Source organism: Tiliqua scincoides, chromosome 3 (genome assembly GCF_035046505.1).
Source record: "Tiliqua scincoides isolate rTilSci1 chromosome 3, rTilSci1.hap2, whole genome shotgun sequence".
Lineage (NCBI taxonomy): Eukaryota > Metazoa > Chordata > Lepidosauria > Squamata > Scincidae > Tiliqua > Tiliqua scincoides.
The window spans coordinates 35988309-36006509 of NC_089823.1; the positions used below are offsets into that span (position 1 = coordinate 35988309).

The 18201-nt window shown below is 43.7% G+C and overlaps 2 protein-coding genes across 3 annotated transcripts in view; one reads left to right on the plus strand and one right to left on the minus strand.

Annotated features, from left to right (window-relative positions):
• The window catches only part of FILIP1L (filamin A interacting protein 1 like), a 39604-nt gene extending 29537 nt beyond the window's left edge, over positions 1 to 10067 (plus strand). For both annotated transcript variants that reach the window (XM_066620878.1, XM_066620879.1), the window contains exon 3: positions 8295 to 10067. In XM_066620878.1, the coding sequence (XP_066476975.1) occupies positions 8295 to 8489 (195 nt within the window). In that variant the 3' untranslated portion in view covers positions 8490 to 10067. The remainder of the gene's footprint in view (positions 1 to 8294) is intronic.
• CMSS1 (cms1 ribosomal small subunit homolog) overlaps positions 1 to 17638 on the minus strand; it is a 243268-nt gene extending 225630 nt beyond the window's left edge. The window contains exon 1 of the mRNA XM_066620880.1: positions 17500 to 17638. Coding sequence (XP_066476977.1) covers positions 17500 to 17560 — 61 coding nt within the window. The 5' untranslated portion in view covers positions 17561 to 17638. The remainder of the gene's footprint in view (positions 1 to 17499) is intronic.
• Between the last annotated feature and the right edge of the window lie 563 nt (positions 17639 to 18201).

Consider the following 18201-nt stretch of genomic DNA (forward strand, 5'->3'; position numbering starts at 1 on the left):
AAATGGGGGGAGTAAACAGCAGTTCAAGAAAGAGCCCGAGAAGAAAACAGAGCAAGTTTAATTAAATGCCCATGATATTATCAATTTGCAACTGAATAAAAGATGAGAACTGAACTTCTTTTTTTGGGGGGGGGGGGGAGTTATAAAGACAGCGCACCACCACTGAAAAGGCCCTGTACTGGCCTCAAAGAAGGGCCTCGAATAACGCTCAAATGGTAGATAGGGTGGGGGGACATCTTGGCAGCCATATCCTGGTTATAAGTCATAGATACAATTTAAAATGTGGTATTGTGTTAAAATACAATCATTTTCACAGAGAACTGCAGCAATAATTCACATATCCAGGCTATGCTAGCATATGTTCAATCTGAAACCCCAGGATTAGTTTACTGAAGTTTTAATAATCAAATCTATGACTTGTAACCTGGATAGACAATGCCCACATTTTTCCGAGCATTAAAGACATGCTTATGAGTCTGCCATAAAACAAAGAATGCTATTTTTAAAAACAGAACAAATATTTTGGGAAAAATAAGAGGGAATTGAGTGATAAGTAAACATGATATATTTACTGGAAAGCTTTGTATTAAACATTCATGCATCTTCTATATTTAGTGAATCTTGTTTAATATTACAAAATCTTAAAATTCTAATTCTGGGTTACATAAGCAACTGTTTAAACACTGTCTTTAAGACATAAACAGCAACTCTATTGGGCCTCTGGTTCAAACAATGATTAATAAGAAGAGTTATGTTTAAGAGCCAAGCTAGAAAGCGTTGAGAAAACAGCAACACAGTTGTTGGAACTTTTAGAATATTCTAAGACAGTGTTTCTCAAACTGTGGGTTGGGACCCACTAGGTGGGTTGCAAACCAATTTTAGATAGGTCCCCATTAATTTCAGTATTTTATTTTTAATATATTAGACTTGATGCTACCATGGTATGTGACTGCATTTGGGGAAGTGTTACAGATCTGTACTTTGAACAGGCTACTATGTATATGCTTTTAACAATGATAGTAAATGGGACTTACTGTAAATAGTAAATGGGTAAGTGTGGGTAGGATTGCAGCCTAGGATTGTTAAAAAATTTTCCTGCTTGACAATGGTACTTCCAGTCATGACATCACTTCTGGTGGGTCCTGACAGATTTTCATTCTAAAAAGTGGGTCCCAGTGCTAAAAGTTTGAGAACCACAGCTCTAAGACACATGAGGAAATACTAAATTAATGAAGTACATCTAAAGAAGAGATTAGGATGTGACAGGGTAATATCACTAAATTAAAAAAAATCAGACAGCAAATAAGCAGTAAATATTTAAGACCAACAATCTACATTGGGAGAGCAGGTCTGATGTGGTAGTGATGGAAGGCTAAATAGTGATGCTTCAGTGGCACAGAGACAGAAAGCCAATTCACATATACTGATTGTACAACTGGAACATCCTTTTTTAGGTGTGTATTACACAGAGCATGAAGGGACCTGCATTTTACAAAATCTACTCTCTCAATGGTTATATCGTGTCATGCTTTTACTTATTAACAAAATAAACTAGGAACATAAATTAACTACAACTAGGCATGGAAAAGACTATCTACCCATCTATGAAAGGCATTTTGCACTGGCCGCACTGGTCCTAAATACATTCCTGAAACCACAACTCTCTCAAACAATAGTTCTCAAACTCATGTTTAGAGTTTGAGCCATGATAAGCCTTTGCAGGAGCAGGGGGATGGTGGTGACATTATCCCTAGAATCGCACCACTGCTGGGGACAGAAGGGCATTGTTTTACTTACCATCTATCTGTGCCAGCCTCCAAGGAGGGCAAAGAGCCCCACAGAGCCCCCTGCAGGGCTCCCCATGCCTCAGAAATTGAAAAAATGCAGTTGTGACCCACTCCCAGTTTCACAATTGCAACCCAGAAGTGGGTTGCAATACATTTGTTCAAAGTTCTGAAGCCCAGGGAGACCTGCAGAGGGCTCTGCAGTGCTCCCCCAAAACCAGGGCAAGTTTAAAAAAGCCCCTCTGTCCCCATCAATGACACAATCCTGACCACCATCCCCCCGCCCTGCCCTGTCCCTTAAGGGAGCAGAGACAGTGCTTCTTGGGCTGGGGGGTTGCAACCCTCCAGTTTGAGAACCACTGCTCTAGAACAGGGGTCTCCAAACTTTTTGGCAGGAGGGTCACATTATCTTTCTGACACTGTGTCGGGGGCTGGGAAAAAAAGAATGAATTTACACTTCAAATTTGAATAAATTTACATAAATGAATATATTAGAGATGGAAATTATATGAATGAATGAAGGTCTTGCAATAGCTCAAGGCCTATAAAAGGTCTTTCACAAAACAAGGCCAGTCTTTCTTTTGCTGCCACTGCTGCATCACAGATGCGGAACAGCAAGTAGTGGAGGAATTCCTTGTCCCACAGCTCATGAGAGAGGTCGAACAGTTGGCCATCACACTGAGAGCAGTTGCATCAGGCCTGCGTGGGCTCCAGCAAGTCTCTGGAGGGCCAGAGGCTCATTGGAGACTGGCAGCTCCCTGAGGGTCAGATTGGGAGTCCTCAGGGCCACAAGTGGCCCCAGGGCCAGGGTTTGGGCACCCCTGCTCTAGAATAATTACTGTCTGAAGCTGAAATGAAGAGCAAAATCTTTACAAATGCATTTTTGAAAAAAGAAACGGAGTCTAGAAATCCTTATTAATCATAGTAATAAAATTGTCCATATGACCTACAAATACTGTAACTACAACATGAGAACTGTGCCACTGTATTCTATGCCCTGGTACTGCAGATCCTTTATTTAAAGGGAAAGGAGCAATATATTAAGGGTTGCAAGACAAGGGTTGCTGGTTTCTGGCAGCATCGCTCAGGAACAGTTCTTAGGATTAGAAAGATGTACAGGCATAGCCTAATTATCCACAGATATGTCACCCACGGTTTTATCTCAACCTGATGAGAAGGACCCTTTCAATTAAAGGAAAAAATGTCCTTTAATAATAGCCTCACCATTACAACAGCGGCAGGAAGTCTCTCTCTCCCCCCCCCCTTGGCACTTAGTTCACTGCAAGGCAAGTGACCCCTCCTTTCTCCCTGAACACATGAAAGAATGCAAAGTGGAAGTGATTATCACCTCCTCTTTGCATTCTTTCCCAGGTGAAGGGAGAGGTCAGAGTGAAGCCTTTCTAAGCACCTGGAGAGAGACTGATTAATTGATTGTCTGCCCCTGTCCTGCATTACAAAGGTTAGCAAAGCTATTTTTCAATCACTGAGCAAAGGAACATTGTTTTCAAATGAATTTCCTTTAAAGCGATTTTTTGTTATCCACAAGGGTTCTGGGAACAGAACCCTCATGGATACCATGACTCAGCCTGTATTCCCTCTCCCTTTTTGCATGTGGCAGTGGGAATGCTATAGTTTACAGAGAATGAAAGAACAGAAGATTGTTCTATACAATGGAACTACACACACAGCAACAACAGAGTTAGGCAATAAGTAATAACCACTGTAGATGAAGCAATCCCAACTACTGCATGTAGATCAATTTCCTCCAGAAGGCTGACTGAGAACAACATATCAATAAGTTCAGAATGCTTCATATTGTACAAAAGCATGACATCAGGACTAATTTATTAATAATCAAATTTTGCACTGAAGACAATGTACAGTATTTTATTTTCTTGTCATTAAAAGACAACATTGTATCGTAAAGTTCAAGCTGAGCATCTACTACCAACTTTATTGGACTTTATGTCCAATAACAATTCACATAACAAACACTGTATCTCAAATCTCCCTTACCATGGCTATGAACTTCCTTACAATAACTGGAGAGTAATTTACAGTGATCTGAACAGGTTTGCTCACAAGGAAAGGTCTGAATAGGAACAAAAGCATAAAAGGCCCCTACCTCTCCTTTATTCAAACTCCTCTTCAATGTCAAATGCCATGCAAAAAACTATCATAATATTACTATAATGGGTTGGCAAGAGGTTATGCCAACTGCCCCTAAGGTTTCTCTACTTTTAACTTAAGTATAGGGTTGATTTCTAAGTACTTCAAATGGCAACCACATCCTATGAAATTAAGCAATTTTATCCTGAACCCACACAAAATTAAACATCTTATAATACAACATTTAGAAATCCTTGAGTCATCAGTTGCATCATAAAGGGTAACATGAACAAGTTAAAATCAAGTATTCACCCATTATTTTCCTGAGGTTATTCTAAATTTATTCCATAATTGAAAACAGCAACATGGAAGAATATTTAGTTTATATTATGTATCACCCGTATAAGTGCTCCTTTGCTGGATCAGACCAAAAACCCATCTAGTGCAACAGTCTGTCTCCAACAGTGGCCAGTCAAATGACACTGGTAAGATCACAAATGGACCAAGCTGGAAACATGGAAACAGGCATGTCTTGTGTCTTGGTCCCAGTATTTGTCAGTAGAAAGAATTTTAGTGAGGACCCACAAAATACTATGACAGAGAGAAGGTAAAGAAGGAGAAAAGCGATCTCTCCTTTTGTACTCAACTGTCTATGTTTCAAACTATCCTGCCCCATGGGTCCATCTGCCAGCCAGTTCCATGGCATTAATAGGCAGATGAACATAGGGGTTGCCAATGGAAGGCTACAAACATACAGTGGATTTACAGAAGAAAAGGTTTCAAAGGCTGCCAAACCACTGGGGCAGGGGGTACAATTTGCAGTTTAAAATATTGGCAGGGCATGATCCAATCAAACACAAGCACTTTTACATTGCATTGATTTCAACAAGAAAGTTCAGGATATGCTCAACCCAATGAGGTTGAGTACTTCTCAGATTTGGCTGGATTGTGTCCTATGTGCAGATAATCACTTTCTATGTGAAGACTGATATTTAGATTTTCTAAAATTAGTCTTCCTTAAGAATGTGGAGAGGGGAATGGGGGGGGGGAATGTGATGAAACAGGTACACAGTCTGGTCAGTATGTATAAAGGACCCTAGAATATGGTCCCAATCCAACTAAAGTTAGTCTACTTGAAACCACTGTATCTAAAATATTGTGACTAAATTTCTATGAGACAGACAGCACAATCCTATGCACGTTTCCTCAGAAGTAAATCTCACTGTGGTCAATGGGGCTTACTTCCCAGTAAGCATGTATAGAATTATAGCCTTAGGGATGTGTAACTTTAGCTGGATTGGAGCCTTTGCTGTATTCCAGTATACTATGCTGTATTTGCGGGAAGTAGGAATGCAAGATCTGAGTGACAGCCTTCAGAAAGGAACAACAGTTGTGAACCAGTTGCTAAACAGTGGACACCTCTGAGTGTACCAAAGGCTGCCATTCACTATCAAGTGCAACAGTACACATGAAAATAATTATGCTTAGACACAGATACAAAAGAGCCTGCAATTCTGCAAATAAGTGCTTTATAATATGCAACCACAGATTACTAACACCCATTTCACTTACAAATAGGTGAAACAAAGATTTAAAATTCTTATTTCACCAATCCATATAAAGTCCGTAAATGGTTTCATGGCTGTTGTTAAATGACCACTGTAGGAACATAGCAAAAGAATCTGCCCCCTGACCACTTCCATGGTCGAGCTGGAATTCAAAAGTTGGGCTCTATGTACTGCCCAAAAGGAACGAGAAGAACCCCAACACCTGGGAAGCAGAGACGGAAAGACAAAAGTAAGTCCAAGCAAGTAAACAGGAATATAATAGCCTTTATGTAGAACTGAATTCAGCAACCCAGACAAAAGCACTGTAAATAGAAACAGACCTGAACACTTATTCCAGATCTTCCATTTACTAAATATTGTTCCTCTCAGCATGTCTTTTCTCTGAATAGTCTGAAGGTAAGCCAGCATCTGTGCCTGAAGTAAACTTCCTTGCTCAAGCTTTAAGACTAGTGGAACAGAAATTGAACAATTACGCCCTCTGCTGTCAAAACCTTATCAGTGAAAGATGCTATATGCTGAAAAGTCTCTGACAGGCACTCAGCTTTCCTTGTGAGGAAGTTCATTCATGAGTTAGGGAAGGCTTTGTGCATTTAACCATGAGTCAGAGACTGGCACACAAAGCTGATACAAATATATCTGCAGTCCTCTTAATATATTACATAAAACAAACTCAACAGTTTAAGCAAGCAAGATTTAATAATGGTGGTCAAAAAGTCCACTAACCAGGGGAGAAGAATACCCCTGCAAGTAATATTCAGCCTCCTCTGGTTACGTACATTTGCTGTCTAGAGTTGCCATCATTTTTTGGAATTTCAGGACACCGTCAACCTTTTCTGCATTCCTTTGTTTCAGATTCAATCACAGTGACAATATTTTGTGGTGATTTCTTTAAACCTTGAAGTTTGCCTAATTGTATTGTTGGCAACCTTCAGTCTCGAAAGACTATGGTATCACGCTCTGAATGGTGGTTCTGGAACAGTGTCTAGTGTGGCTGAAAAGGCCAATTCGGGAGTGACAATCCCTTCCACACTGGGAGCAAGTGCAGTCTGTCCCTGGTCTGTCACCCTGGCTATGGGCCTTCCTTCTTTGCCTCTTAGCCTCAGACTGTTGGCCAAGTGTCTCTTCAAACTGGGAAAGGCCATGCTGCACAGCCTGTCTCCAAGCGGGCCACTCAGAGGCCAGGGTTTCCCACTTGTTGAGGTCCACTCCTAAGGCCTTCAGATTCCTCTTGCAGATGTCCTTGTATCGCAGCTGTGGCCTACCTGTAGGGCGCTTTCCTTGTACGAGTTCTCCATAGAGGAGATCCTTTGGGATCCGCCCATCATCCATTCTCACAACATGACCGAGCCAACGGTTTGCCTAATATATAACTGGTAACACAGGAGGTCTGCTCTTGATAACTGTTTTGAACCTGTAGAGCAGAATGCTGTAGCCCAGCCTTTCTCAAACTGTGGGCCAGGACCCACTTGATGGGTCAGGACCCAATTTTTGGTGCGTCCCGCAGAGCCTCCAATGTAAACATGGGTAATGGAAAGATCAGATAACTAATTGCCTCAAGTTCTGAGGCTATTCAAAAATCAGATTGCTGCTAACTGCCCTGCAAAGAGCTGAGCTCCTGCAGTTTGCAAGACAGTTGCTAATTGCCCTGCAAACAGCTGAACTACTACAGCTTGCAAGCTTCTATAAATATAGGCAGATCAACATCCAAGTGACGTTTTTCTGGTGTGTTTTTCCCCCCAAGTCCATCAATGACAGGTAGTGGGGACAGGTAAAGACTGGGTCACATAATTAAGCCCCGCAAGACTTTATTCATTAGGGCTGCCTCATTATGAGGAACTGGATTGAGTTCTCTGACAATATATAAAATATTACCTGCAAATAAAAAAATAAAAATATTATTTCTTTCTAGATCACTTTTTTTAAAGTTTTGTAAAGATAGGTGAGTCCCAACAGAGTGACATGTTAAAAAGTGGGTCCCGGTGCTAAAACGTTTGAGAACCACTGGACTAATTATTAGGAAAAGTTATGTTCCTGATTGATAGGAGTCCCCAGAAATCTCCAGCAATTCAGCATGCAACTAGAGAGAAGAGGGAGCAAAAATCAATATTCTGCCCTATTCCCACCAGAAATTCTTCTGATAGTCATGGATTTGGAAACAATCAACATTTTACTTCGCTTTCCCAGATAACAGTCAATTAGAACACTTTAAGACATTGGTCTGGTTTCCTAGTTCACAACTGGATTGTAATAGGATCTAAAACTTCTACATATATATGGCGACCTTCTGTGACTGCTTTAAATCTGCTTTCAGATTTTGAAGGTGTTTCAAGATGCTAAAAATCCTTGAAGTTTGCTGCCATCTAGTGGCAGGAAGTTACAAACTCCTTCTCTAACTCCAACATTTCCTTCTCTAACTCTAAATATACATACATATACCGGTGTGTGTGTGTGTGTAGAATCAGTATATTATACAGCACTGATTTTGATTTTCATTTCATGGCACACTGGCAAGGCACTAAAATGGTCAAGGCACACCATCAGTTTTTTTGACAACTGACAAGGTACACTGTGCTGTCAATGGGGGGCTCACATTCCCCAATGGCCCCACTAATAAATGACCCTTTCCCAAATTCCCACGGCACACCTGAGGTTCATTTGCAGCACACCAGTGTGCCACAGCACAGTGGCTGAAAATGGCTCTTATACAGTATTGGTAATTTTTTAAATTTCTGCCTTGTGCCAACGTTCATATTAAGTTTAATAAAGAACTGCACACTAGCTAACAGATTTAACAATCCCCTTCCTTGTTGTTCTTTGTTCTGACTGATTCCAGATTGCAGATGTCTTCCGTCACGCACTTCCCACTCAGATCCCTAAAAAGACGGCTGCAAGTACAACTGTAGTACCAGTGAAGACACCTAATGAACTCAAGAACCAGCTTCCAGACAATAATGGAAAATTACACATAACTACAACCATCCCCCATGCCATCATTCAAAATGGTGGAGATAGACCCCCTGATATGTGATGGAATACTGTCTAACCTTCAAGTAATACAGATAAATTGTAACTACTTTTTTCCCCAAAACTTGTGAAAGAAGAGAGGTAACGATCATAGATGGTTAGAAATTATGAATGTTCACACTGGAATTATAATGCATGTTCTGACACCTATAACAACTTCAGTCATCTGCTAATCCTGCTCCATATTCCTGACGGGTACCATGTTACACAGTGACAAGAGTTTGACTCTACAAACAGGAAGTGAGGCTGCAAGTAATAAAAATGTGAGCTCTACATTATCTTCCTCCACACAACGGCAAAACTGTGCCTGCATGCATATACTCCATTACAAAATAACTTTTCTTCACTTAAGAATAGAGCAGAGGTTCCCAAACTGTGGGTTGGGACCCACCAGTGGGGTCACAACCTGATTTTTGGTGGGTCACAAAACTGACAAGAAAAATATATTGAGCACCATGGAACTGAACTGGAGCAGCACGTGCAGGTTTACTTATGAGTAGACAAACGTGCCTCAGTCCAACTGGAAAGGCAAGAAGAAGGGAATGCAATGGCACCAGAATGGTCCCAATCCAATGAACGCAGGCCCCAACACACTCTCAAGAGGTCCCCCCCTCAAGCTGACAAGGAAAATATATTGAGCCCCATGGAAAGCGAAGCTGAGCTATCCATGCATTTTCTGACATGGGTAGGCAACTGTGCCTTAGCTCTTATCAAAGGCCAGGGGAAGGGGAATGCAAGGCCACCAGAATGGTCCCGATGAACATGGAGCTTAACAAACACTCTAGAAGGCAGTCCCCCCACCATAGTAAAAAGGATAAAAACAGAGGCTTGAGCAGCTGGTAAAGTGATACTTTTTTTTTAGTCTCATAAAGCTTGGTGGGTTCCGATAGAGTGACATTTTAAAAAGTGGGTCCCTGTGCTAAATGTTAGAGAACCTCTGCCTTAGGGGGTTTTGTTTTGATAAAGTGTTCTGTGTGCATGTATGTTGTTTTTTTAAGAACAACCTTTTAAAGCATTTACACATCCATGAAACAGATCAGATAATTGAACAGATTATCTATTAAAACTTTAGATTTGACCAATGACGAGAAAATATGGCACCTGAGTAGCAGAAAGAGAGAAATGAAGCAGCTGGATGTGGCAATTTATTTTGCCATCTGCTTTGCATTGCTAAATATCAGTCATATACTTTGCTACACACTTGGAACAAGTAGCTCTCAAGCTCTCAACCTGCTTGCCCATTCCTCCACCTGACTTATTCATGCTACCTTAGCAGTATCCTCAAAGTCTTCCCCAACCTTTAAAAACAAGAAATGGTAGACACCATAACTCAGTGGTATTCAAACTGGGGCGTCACGACGCCCCAGCCTGTGGGTCCTGGCCTCTGCCCCCTTAAGAGGTGGGGCAGCCAGGAGATAGGGGGAAGGCAGTGGCGCGATCCGCAGGATCACGCCACTCGGGGGGCTGCAGGGGCTTGGATGCACTTGCCCAAGCCTCCTGCAACCTCCCGGGGGTGCAGGGAGCCCTGCACAACCTTCGGCAGGGCTCCCCAGGCCAGGAAAAGCAAAAGCGGAGCGATAGTGTGCCACTCCGCAAAACCGGAAGCGGAGCATGATCGCTCCGCTTTCCCTTCTGACGGAGTGGGGCGATCGCGCTCCGCTTCCGCTTTTGCGGAGGCAGAGCAGATCGCTCCACTATCCCTTTCCCTGACCTGGGGCACCCTGCAGGTGCTCATGCAGGGTTCCCCACACACAGGGATGGCTGCTGCAGGGACTGGAGGGTGCACCCCTGTCCCTGCAGCCCCCTGAGAGACGCAATCCTGGGGATCACATCTCTGCCTTCCCCCTGCCCCTGCTGCCTCCCCCCACCCCCGCAAAGATTTACTGCGGGTTTCAAACTCCCGGAGAGTTTGAAAACCGCAGCCATAACTGGTAAACACCTTTTGTTCCCCAATAACACAGTACTATGAGAACTACATGTATGGCTCTCTTTCTCTTAACTCTAAAGGAGATTTTAATTCTTTAGAGTCAGAAGATAAGGGAGCATGGCTACTGAAAAGCTCAACTATGTTCTCCCAGGAAGACAAACAAAGTACTTTGGAGGTTCCATGTGCACCTCTTTGTGCAGAGAGAAAAAGACACACACGACTGGCAGCCCCACAATGGAGAGATATTAGGACTACCAGTCTTAGCTTTAAAAAAAAAAGTGTGCATATGTGGAAATGGCAACAAAAGGTGGAAATGTGCATTCAACAAGGTATATGAAGAAAGTCAGTGACCACTCCCAACCAGGGTGACCAGACATACTCTTTTTCCAGGACATGTCCTCTTTTTTTAGCCTCAAATCCTGGAAAAGAACTTAAATGTCCTGCTTTACCTGTGAATGGGCCCCTGCAGGCAGCGCATAGCCTTCTTGTAATTAATAAATTAAATGTAATAAATTATATGTATTATATGTTTTAAATTTAATAATAAGTAATATAGTGCTTAAATTAACCACATGAAATCAATATACAAGTGTTTTTAGCTTTTAATTTTGTCATGTCCTTTTTCTTGGATGTCCTAAATTTTGGGGTGCCTTGTCCTCTTTTGCAGTTATGACATCTGGTCACCCTGCCCCCGACATACTTATTTGCAAGGGTGCTATGTATTTGTAAGGGTGCAAGTTGAGATGCTGTGCATTTTAATCATTTCCATGTACTTTATGTGTGTTAAAAACATTAACATAATAGCTTGAATGAGAAAAATATTTTTTTAAACTTGATTATTTTAACATTGGTAAGTGCGTTTGGGTTTGTAAAGAAAGGCATCAAAGATTTTCCTGTATCTCATTTAATGTGAATTCTTTTAGTACTTCTATATGAAATACATCATTTAATGACACTCCTCAGGTGCTTTCCAAACTGGGGGGGGGAGGGTAATGTTACTTTTAAACAATACAGGGGAAAGCATACGTAAAGAAGAAAACACACACATACATGACTAATTATTAAATCATTCTGGTACTTGAGGTCAAGTGAAAGACCCTCAAGTAGTAAAGGACTAACAGTAGGCAGGGGACTCCAGAAATCAGATGCCCCCCCCCCGGTGGTGGTAGAGACTGGGTCTCCATCTGAGACATGTGTGCGTGAATGAGAGATTTGAATGGCAAGGCACAGAGCATCCTTCCTGTTCAGTACAATGTGTTATGGACACAAAAATATGTACATTCTAGATCCTGACTTGCTTGCTGCTTCGGCACAAAGTGGTAATAAGCACTGCCTGCTGCAATTCTTTATTTTAGAGAGGCTTGGGGAGTTCAATTTCTTGACTTGAAGCTTTCCAAGTCAAAGCTTGGGAACCTCCAGACAGGATCCTGGCAGCAAAGTTATTTATTGCATTTTTATCCTGCCCTCAGGACTGCCCACACTGCAAACCCCTTATGTTTTAGCCTTACAACCACCTTGTGAGGTAGCAAAGCTGAAAGATAATGACTGAGGGCGCAATCCTAACTGCTCTCTGGGCTGGCGCAAGTCCTTTGTGTCAGCCCAGGAAGGTCACAAATGTGCTGTAAAGCACGTTTGCGCCTCGGTGTGAGTTTGTTAGGCTGGCGAAGGGATGCATGCCAGCCTGCGGAGGCCACATCCAGTCTCTGTGCCAACGGAATGTGGTAGGTCCATGCCGGTCAAACTCAGCGGGCACGGGGGTCTGGGGGGCGTGAGGAGGGTGGAGAGGAGGTGTTTGGGGCAGGGGAGGATGGGCAGTGGGTGTTCCCATGGTCAGGCAGGGGGGAAGCAGAAGGCGGGACCAGAATTCGGCACTTATGCTGAATCCTAGTCTGTTCCCGGGCGGATCGGCTCCTGGCTGCTCTTCAGGTGGCACAGATCCAAGTAGACCCATTGGGGCTGCTGTTACTCTCCCCAGGGTAAGAGAAATTTTTTCCCCCTTGCCTCAGGCTGAGCCTCAGCCAGCCCCAAACTTGCGCTGAATACAGTGCAAGCCTCCTGGCCTGCCTGGTCCAGCAAAAGTTTGGATTGCACTATGACAGCTCAATCCTAAACACATCAGAAGTAAGTCCCATTATGTTCAATTGAGTTACTCCCAGAAAAGTATGAATAGGATTGCAGTTTGATTCAAGATCAATATCCTAATGAGCTTTGTGACCAAGTTGGGATTTGAACCCATGTCTCTGTGATTCTGTTCCAGCCCACTCTCCATTACACTACACTGGATTCCATTAAATGCTGCGTCAACACAGAAGGTCTGAGCCCACATGTCCTAGCATGAAAGTTAGGCCTCACTCAGATCATTTTAAGGGCTCATCCAGAAGATAAGTCAGGACATCCCCTCACTGTTATTAGCCTCCTTACAAAAGTGCCACAAATTGTCAGACAACAGCATGATATTTAGTCCACAAAAGTGGGAGAGTTGGAACAGCCCTACTATTTGCCCCGTGGAAACAAAACTCAGGTTAAAAGACATGCTGCAGTGTTGAAGGAGCACACATTTTATTTCCAAAAATAAAGCCTCCAAAATGATAAATGATGCAAAAGTAAATATTTAATAAAATCGCAAGACCTTGCTTGGAAATGGGAGGATAGCAGCCTTCCTACTGTCAGACACCTTTTCATAAGACTTTTTTTAGCCTTTTAGTAAGGCTAAACAAGTTCTTCAATCTGAAATGGGACAGCAGAGGATCACTCAGCCCCTAACAAGCAGTCTTTTTTTTAAACAAAGAGAATACACAGGAACTGCTTACCACCACCCATCTTATAAGCAATGCCTATGATGCTCATGTCACTGCAATCCACAAAAAAGAAACGAAAGGATTGTGTTTTCATCCAGATAGCAGGTTCATTCAAAACCAAACTAACAGGTTCATGTCCAAATTGTGTAAAAACACAAAAGCTCCAGACCTAACAAGAGCCAACCTACACCCAACAAATGGGCAATAACTGGTGATTGTGTTGCACTCCAAAACTGGGGCAAGTGTGAGCGCAAGAGAACATGTACCACAAACTAACTTTCCCAATGTAAAAATGCACCTAGCAGAGTCCAACAGAAGCCCTCTCCAAGATTCAGGCCTGAATCATAATAGTTTTGGCCAAATGCCCCCCTCAACTTTCCCACCCAAATTTCTCAGGCAGCTTCAACATGGAGGTCTAACTGCAGGGCCTCCGTTGGATGTTCCACACTGTAATAGCAGTATCCCATATGCAAGAAGCCAAGGGAGAAATAGCTGCCATGAACTTCACAGTCTCACCTCTCCTTTCATCTCCTGTCACTCTCCTGCCCTTGACCTTCCCTCTTTGAGCTGCATCTCCCTTAGACATCTAAAGATCCCCTGCTCCCTCAAATGACTTCACTCTGTCTCCCTTGCTATGCTGTACGCTTGCGACCAGTGTTCCCTTCAATTCTTTACGCTACTGAGTGGACCCCTTCTGTGGCTGCATAGCAGCACCTTCAGGCAGGGCCTAGGAGAGGGGGGCAAAGGGGGTAATTTGTACTCAGGCCCAGGGTCAAAAAGGGGGGCCAAAGGAGGGGGCCCATAAATTTCCTGGGATCTTACATTTTCTTATCTATTCAGACCTGTTGCCTACATGGGATGCTGGGTACATTACCACAAGCATGCAGCTGCAACTACAGGCAAGCCATGTATGCTTAGGAATGTGTTTGGTTTTCCGTATTACTGTATCTATCTGCTAATGCCACATGGGTGGGTAGACCAGGGCTCAGAAGACTTTTCCAGCTGTCTCCACTCTCCCCCCATCCTGTTTTGCCCCTCCCTGCCCCATCCTACTTGCCTAACCACCCTCCCCCACTCTGTTTCACCCCTCCCCCTTTGCAAAGGGGCCCCAAAGAAGCTTTGTACCTCCTGATAAAATTTCTCTCAGAGGCCCTGCCTCCAGGGCACTTAGTGATGTCACCACCATTGCCAACTTCCAGGAAGCAGAGTTCCAAGCTGCAAGGAGCTTGGTTTAGGAGTGCTCAGCTTAGTAGTAACAGCCCTTGCAACTGCCTCCCACAACACTTTACGTCTCCTTCCTCATTCTCATTCTTCCCTTCTTTCCCATGAAGTCTTTGGCACCACACCATTCACCACTGTAACTAAGTTTAAGCATGTGTAACTGAAACAATTGTATATGTTCCCTTTTTTACCAGTGTCCCTTGTTTCAATGTATAGACTTTGTAAGCACTTTGGGGCAGGCACCTGCCTCTTTGCTCTCTATAAAGTGCCATGCATACCAAGCATTATATACATAAGAAATAGTAAATGTTCTAACATAGATGCTTGCACCCGAGGTGCAGCTGACCATCAGGAGTATAAGGAAGACTTCATTCAAAATCAAGTTCTATTCAGGCAAAGTTCAAGTGAGCACAAATGAACCCACCAGAGGCAAACTTCAAATCAAGCCTGATGGAACTCATCCATTGTTAGTAACAACTGCACATTTATTGCACTAAAAACTGATTTCCCAATAGTAAAGAATGGGCCTATTTGACAGACACTAGAAGGCAGCACTGGTGTTGCCAGAGACAGAGTTCATTATCTACACAACATGTTTAAACTAGCTTAACACACACTCCCTCTCCTTTAGGACTTACTGCTCAGTGGGGTCTGAGGTCCTCACAGAATGCTCACCACCCTCACCACTACACTAAAAACTTACCACCCTCACAACAATTACACTAAAAACTGATTGCCCAGAAATACCTTACATAGCAGACACTAGAGGGCAGCATTCATACTACCAGAGAGAGGGACAGTGGCATTCTCTGGGCCTATCTATGCCACATGCTTAAATTGATTTAATGTCATTTCTGCCCAACATTGCATATACACAGCAGGGATCAAATGTGTATGCCTGTGGGCTAGGCAGAAATGGGTTTTAATAGGCATTCCCTCTCCTTAGGGAGCTGTGAGGGGTCAGGAAAACAGTTTTATAACAAAATGCTCAGCAGCACTATCACCAAATTATAATTCTCAGAATTCTTTGGGCTATCCATGTTAATTAAATTGGTATAAAACCAATACATATCCATAATGTAATATGTTCCTTTTGATATCACAATGCAAACTGATTTCTTACTGTTATCATTGTTTGTTCTCATTAGATTTATGCGAGAGGGGGCTTAAAATAGGTATAAGCCAGGCACAGGGCAAACCACACCAGTGCTCCATTTCTCCCAAAAATCACACTTTCATGTAATTAGCAACCTCAGCAGCCTATTCACAAGTACCATCAACAAATCAGTGACTGGCTGCCTGGACCAACATATGGGGTAAGTGTATTTAAACATGACATGTGTAATGATTACACTGTAATCAATCGCCCTGGCATATTAAAGTTAGGATGGATGGAAAAACACCCCTGTTTGAAACCCTGGAGAGTGGCTGCAGGTCAGCATAGATGTGGACTTGATTTAAGCCAATGTTTCTCAATGCTTGCCCTCTGCCGTACCACTTCACATGGTCCACCTATTTGAAATACCACCAGAAATAACTAGGAATAACATCATTGCCAGTTACTTCTGGGTTGGGAGGCCAGATGGGATAGGACAAACACCAGTAAGAGGTGTAAGGGTGGATGGGTGGGGCTTTTTCAAGCATTGAAAAGCATGCTTTGGACAGGGTGACCAGATACAATGGAGGACAGAGTGCCTGTACCTTGAACCACAGTATAGAAAAGAGAATTTGGGCAGGTGCAGCTCAACATGGAAGGGTATAAAAAGCTGCAACTGTCCAAATTCCCACTTTATACAGTGGTTTACGATACAGGCACTCTGTCCTCTATTATATCTGCCTGGTCACGCTTTGGAGCTCTGCCAGCCAAGTTGAGCCTCTTACTGCTATTTGTTGGGTCGCATCCCTAACCTTACTGCTAGGTGGTAAGTGTCCAGGAGTCCTGCAAGTGCCACCAGGCACCACCTCAAGTATCACTGGTGGTACCTATACCACTGATTCAGAAGCACGAATTTAAGAAATTTCTGGCCAACACTACATATATGCAACAGGGACCATATGTATACACCTGTGGGGTGAGCAAAAATGGGTTAAATGTACCAATGATCTGGTTCAGGATAAGGCAGTTTCACACATGGACTGCAAGAAGGCAAGTCCCCCCATTGAAGAACACAATTCAGAAACCTAGAGCCCAATCCTATGCATGACCCTTCTGAGTAGTACTTCTGATGGGGGACATCCACAAAAGTTGAGTGTTGGGAGAGTTAGGACAGACAGAAGAAAATATTTCTTGACCCAGCGTGTAATTAGTTTGTGGGACTGCTTGCCACAGGAAGTACTGATGGCATCTTGCCTGGATGCCTTTGAGAGGGAACTGGACAAATTTCTGGAGGAAAAGTTCATTATGAATTACAAGCCATAGTAGGTATGTGCAAGCTCTTGGTTTTAGAGGCAGGCTGCCTCTGACTGCCAGATGTAGGGGAGGGCATCTGGATGCAGGTTGTGTCTGTTGTCTTGTGTGCTCCCTGGGGCATTTGGTGGGCCACTGAGAGATACAGGAAGCTGGATTAGATGGGCCTTTGGCCTGATCCAGTGGGGCTCTTATGTTCTTATGTCAGTCCCATTATAGTCAATGGGGCTTACTCCCAGGATTGTGTGGCTAGGATTGCAGCCTCAGAGCCCAATCCTATATATGTCTACACAGAAGTCCCCTTATAGTCAATGGGGCTGACTCCCAAGATTGGGTGGCTAGGATTGCAGCCTCAGAGCCCAATCCTATGCATGTCTACTCATAAGTCAGTCCCATTATACTCAATGGGGCTTACTCCCAGGATTGTAGCCCTAATGCGAAATTAGAAAGTAGTTGCAACCCCCCCCCCCCTTTACAAGGAGAGTATTTGGTTTGGTGTCCTTTCCTAACTCTCCTGGTCTAAACAGGGGAAGAATTAGGGGGGGATGATCTTGGGGGGAAATGCGAAGTGGGAAGAAGAGAAAAGTCTGAGCCAAGGCAGCGGTGGAAGAGGGCTCGGCTTCCACCAAAGAACACGTGCACGCCAGCCAGTCCCGGGTACCTGGAGTGCTGATGCTCCCTTCTTGTGTTTCCCACCAGGGTTCATCCAGCGTGTCTCCCATGCTGCAGATGCGCTGCAGGCCACGCGGGGAGTGGGAGGAAGGACCGCGATCGTTCTAAGGACGTCCCTGCTGCCGGCAGCTGTGTGGGAGCAGAAAGCCCGCCCAGGAAGGCGTGCGTGGGCTGGGCTTCTGATGCCCAGCCTCCCTTGGCTGCTGGAGCTGCAGACTTTTCCTGTCCCCGAGGACAGTAAGACTCGCTCCTGATTGCGCTGTCAAGGAGCCTGGGACCTGGAGCTGTAAAAATGGTAAAGGAATTAAGGACCCAATCCTATACAACTTTCCAGCACCAGTGCAGCCCCAAGGTAAGGGAACAACTGTTCCCTTACCTTGAGGAACTTTCTGTGACTGCCTACCCATCGCAGGGTGCAGGGCATGCCTCACTGGCATGGTTGCACCGGCCCTGGAAAATTGGATGGGATTGGGCCCTAAGACATTCCATGTGTATGATTCAAGTGCATACATGCAGGCCATACGTGATCAGTATAAACTAACCTTGATTAGAATGATAAACATATTAAAAAACACAGCTCTCCAGCTTTCTTGTGCCTAAACACCAGGGCCTATGAGAAGGGCGTGCACGAGGTAATTTGTACCTGGGCACAAAGGGGACCCAGGAACCAAAGGAAGGTCCCCAGAAATTT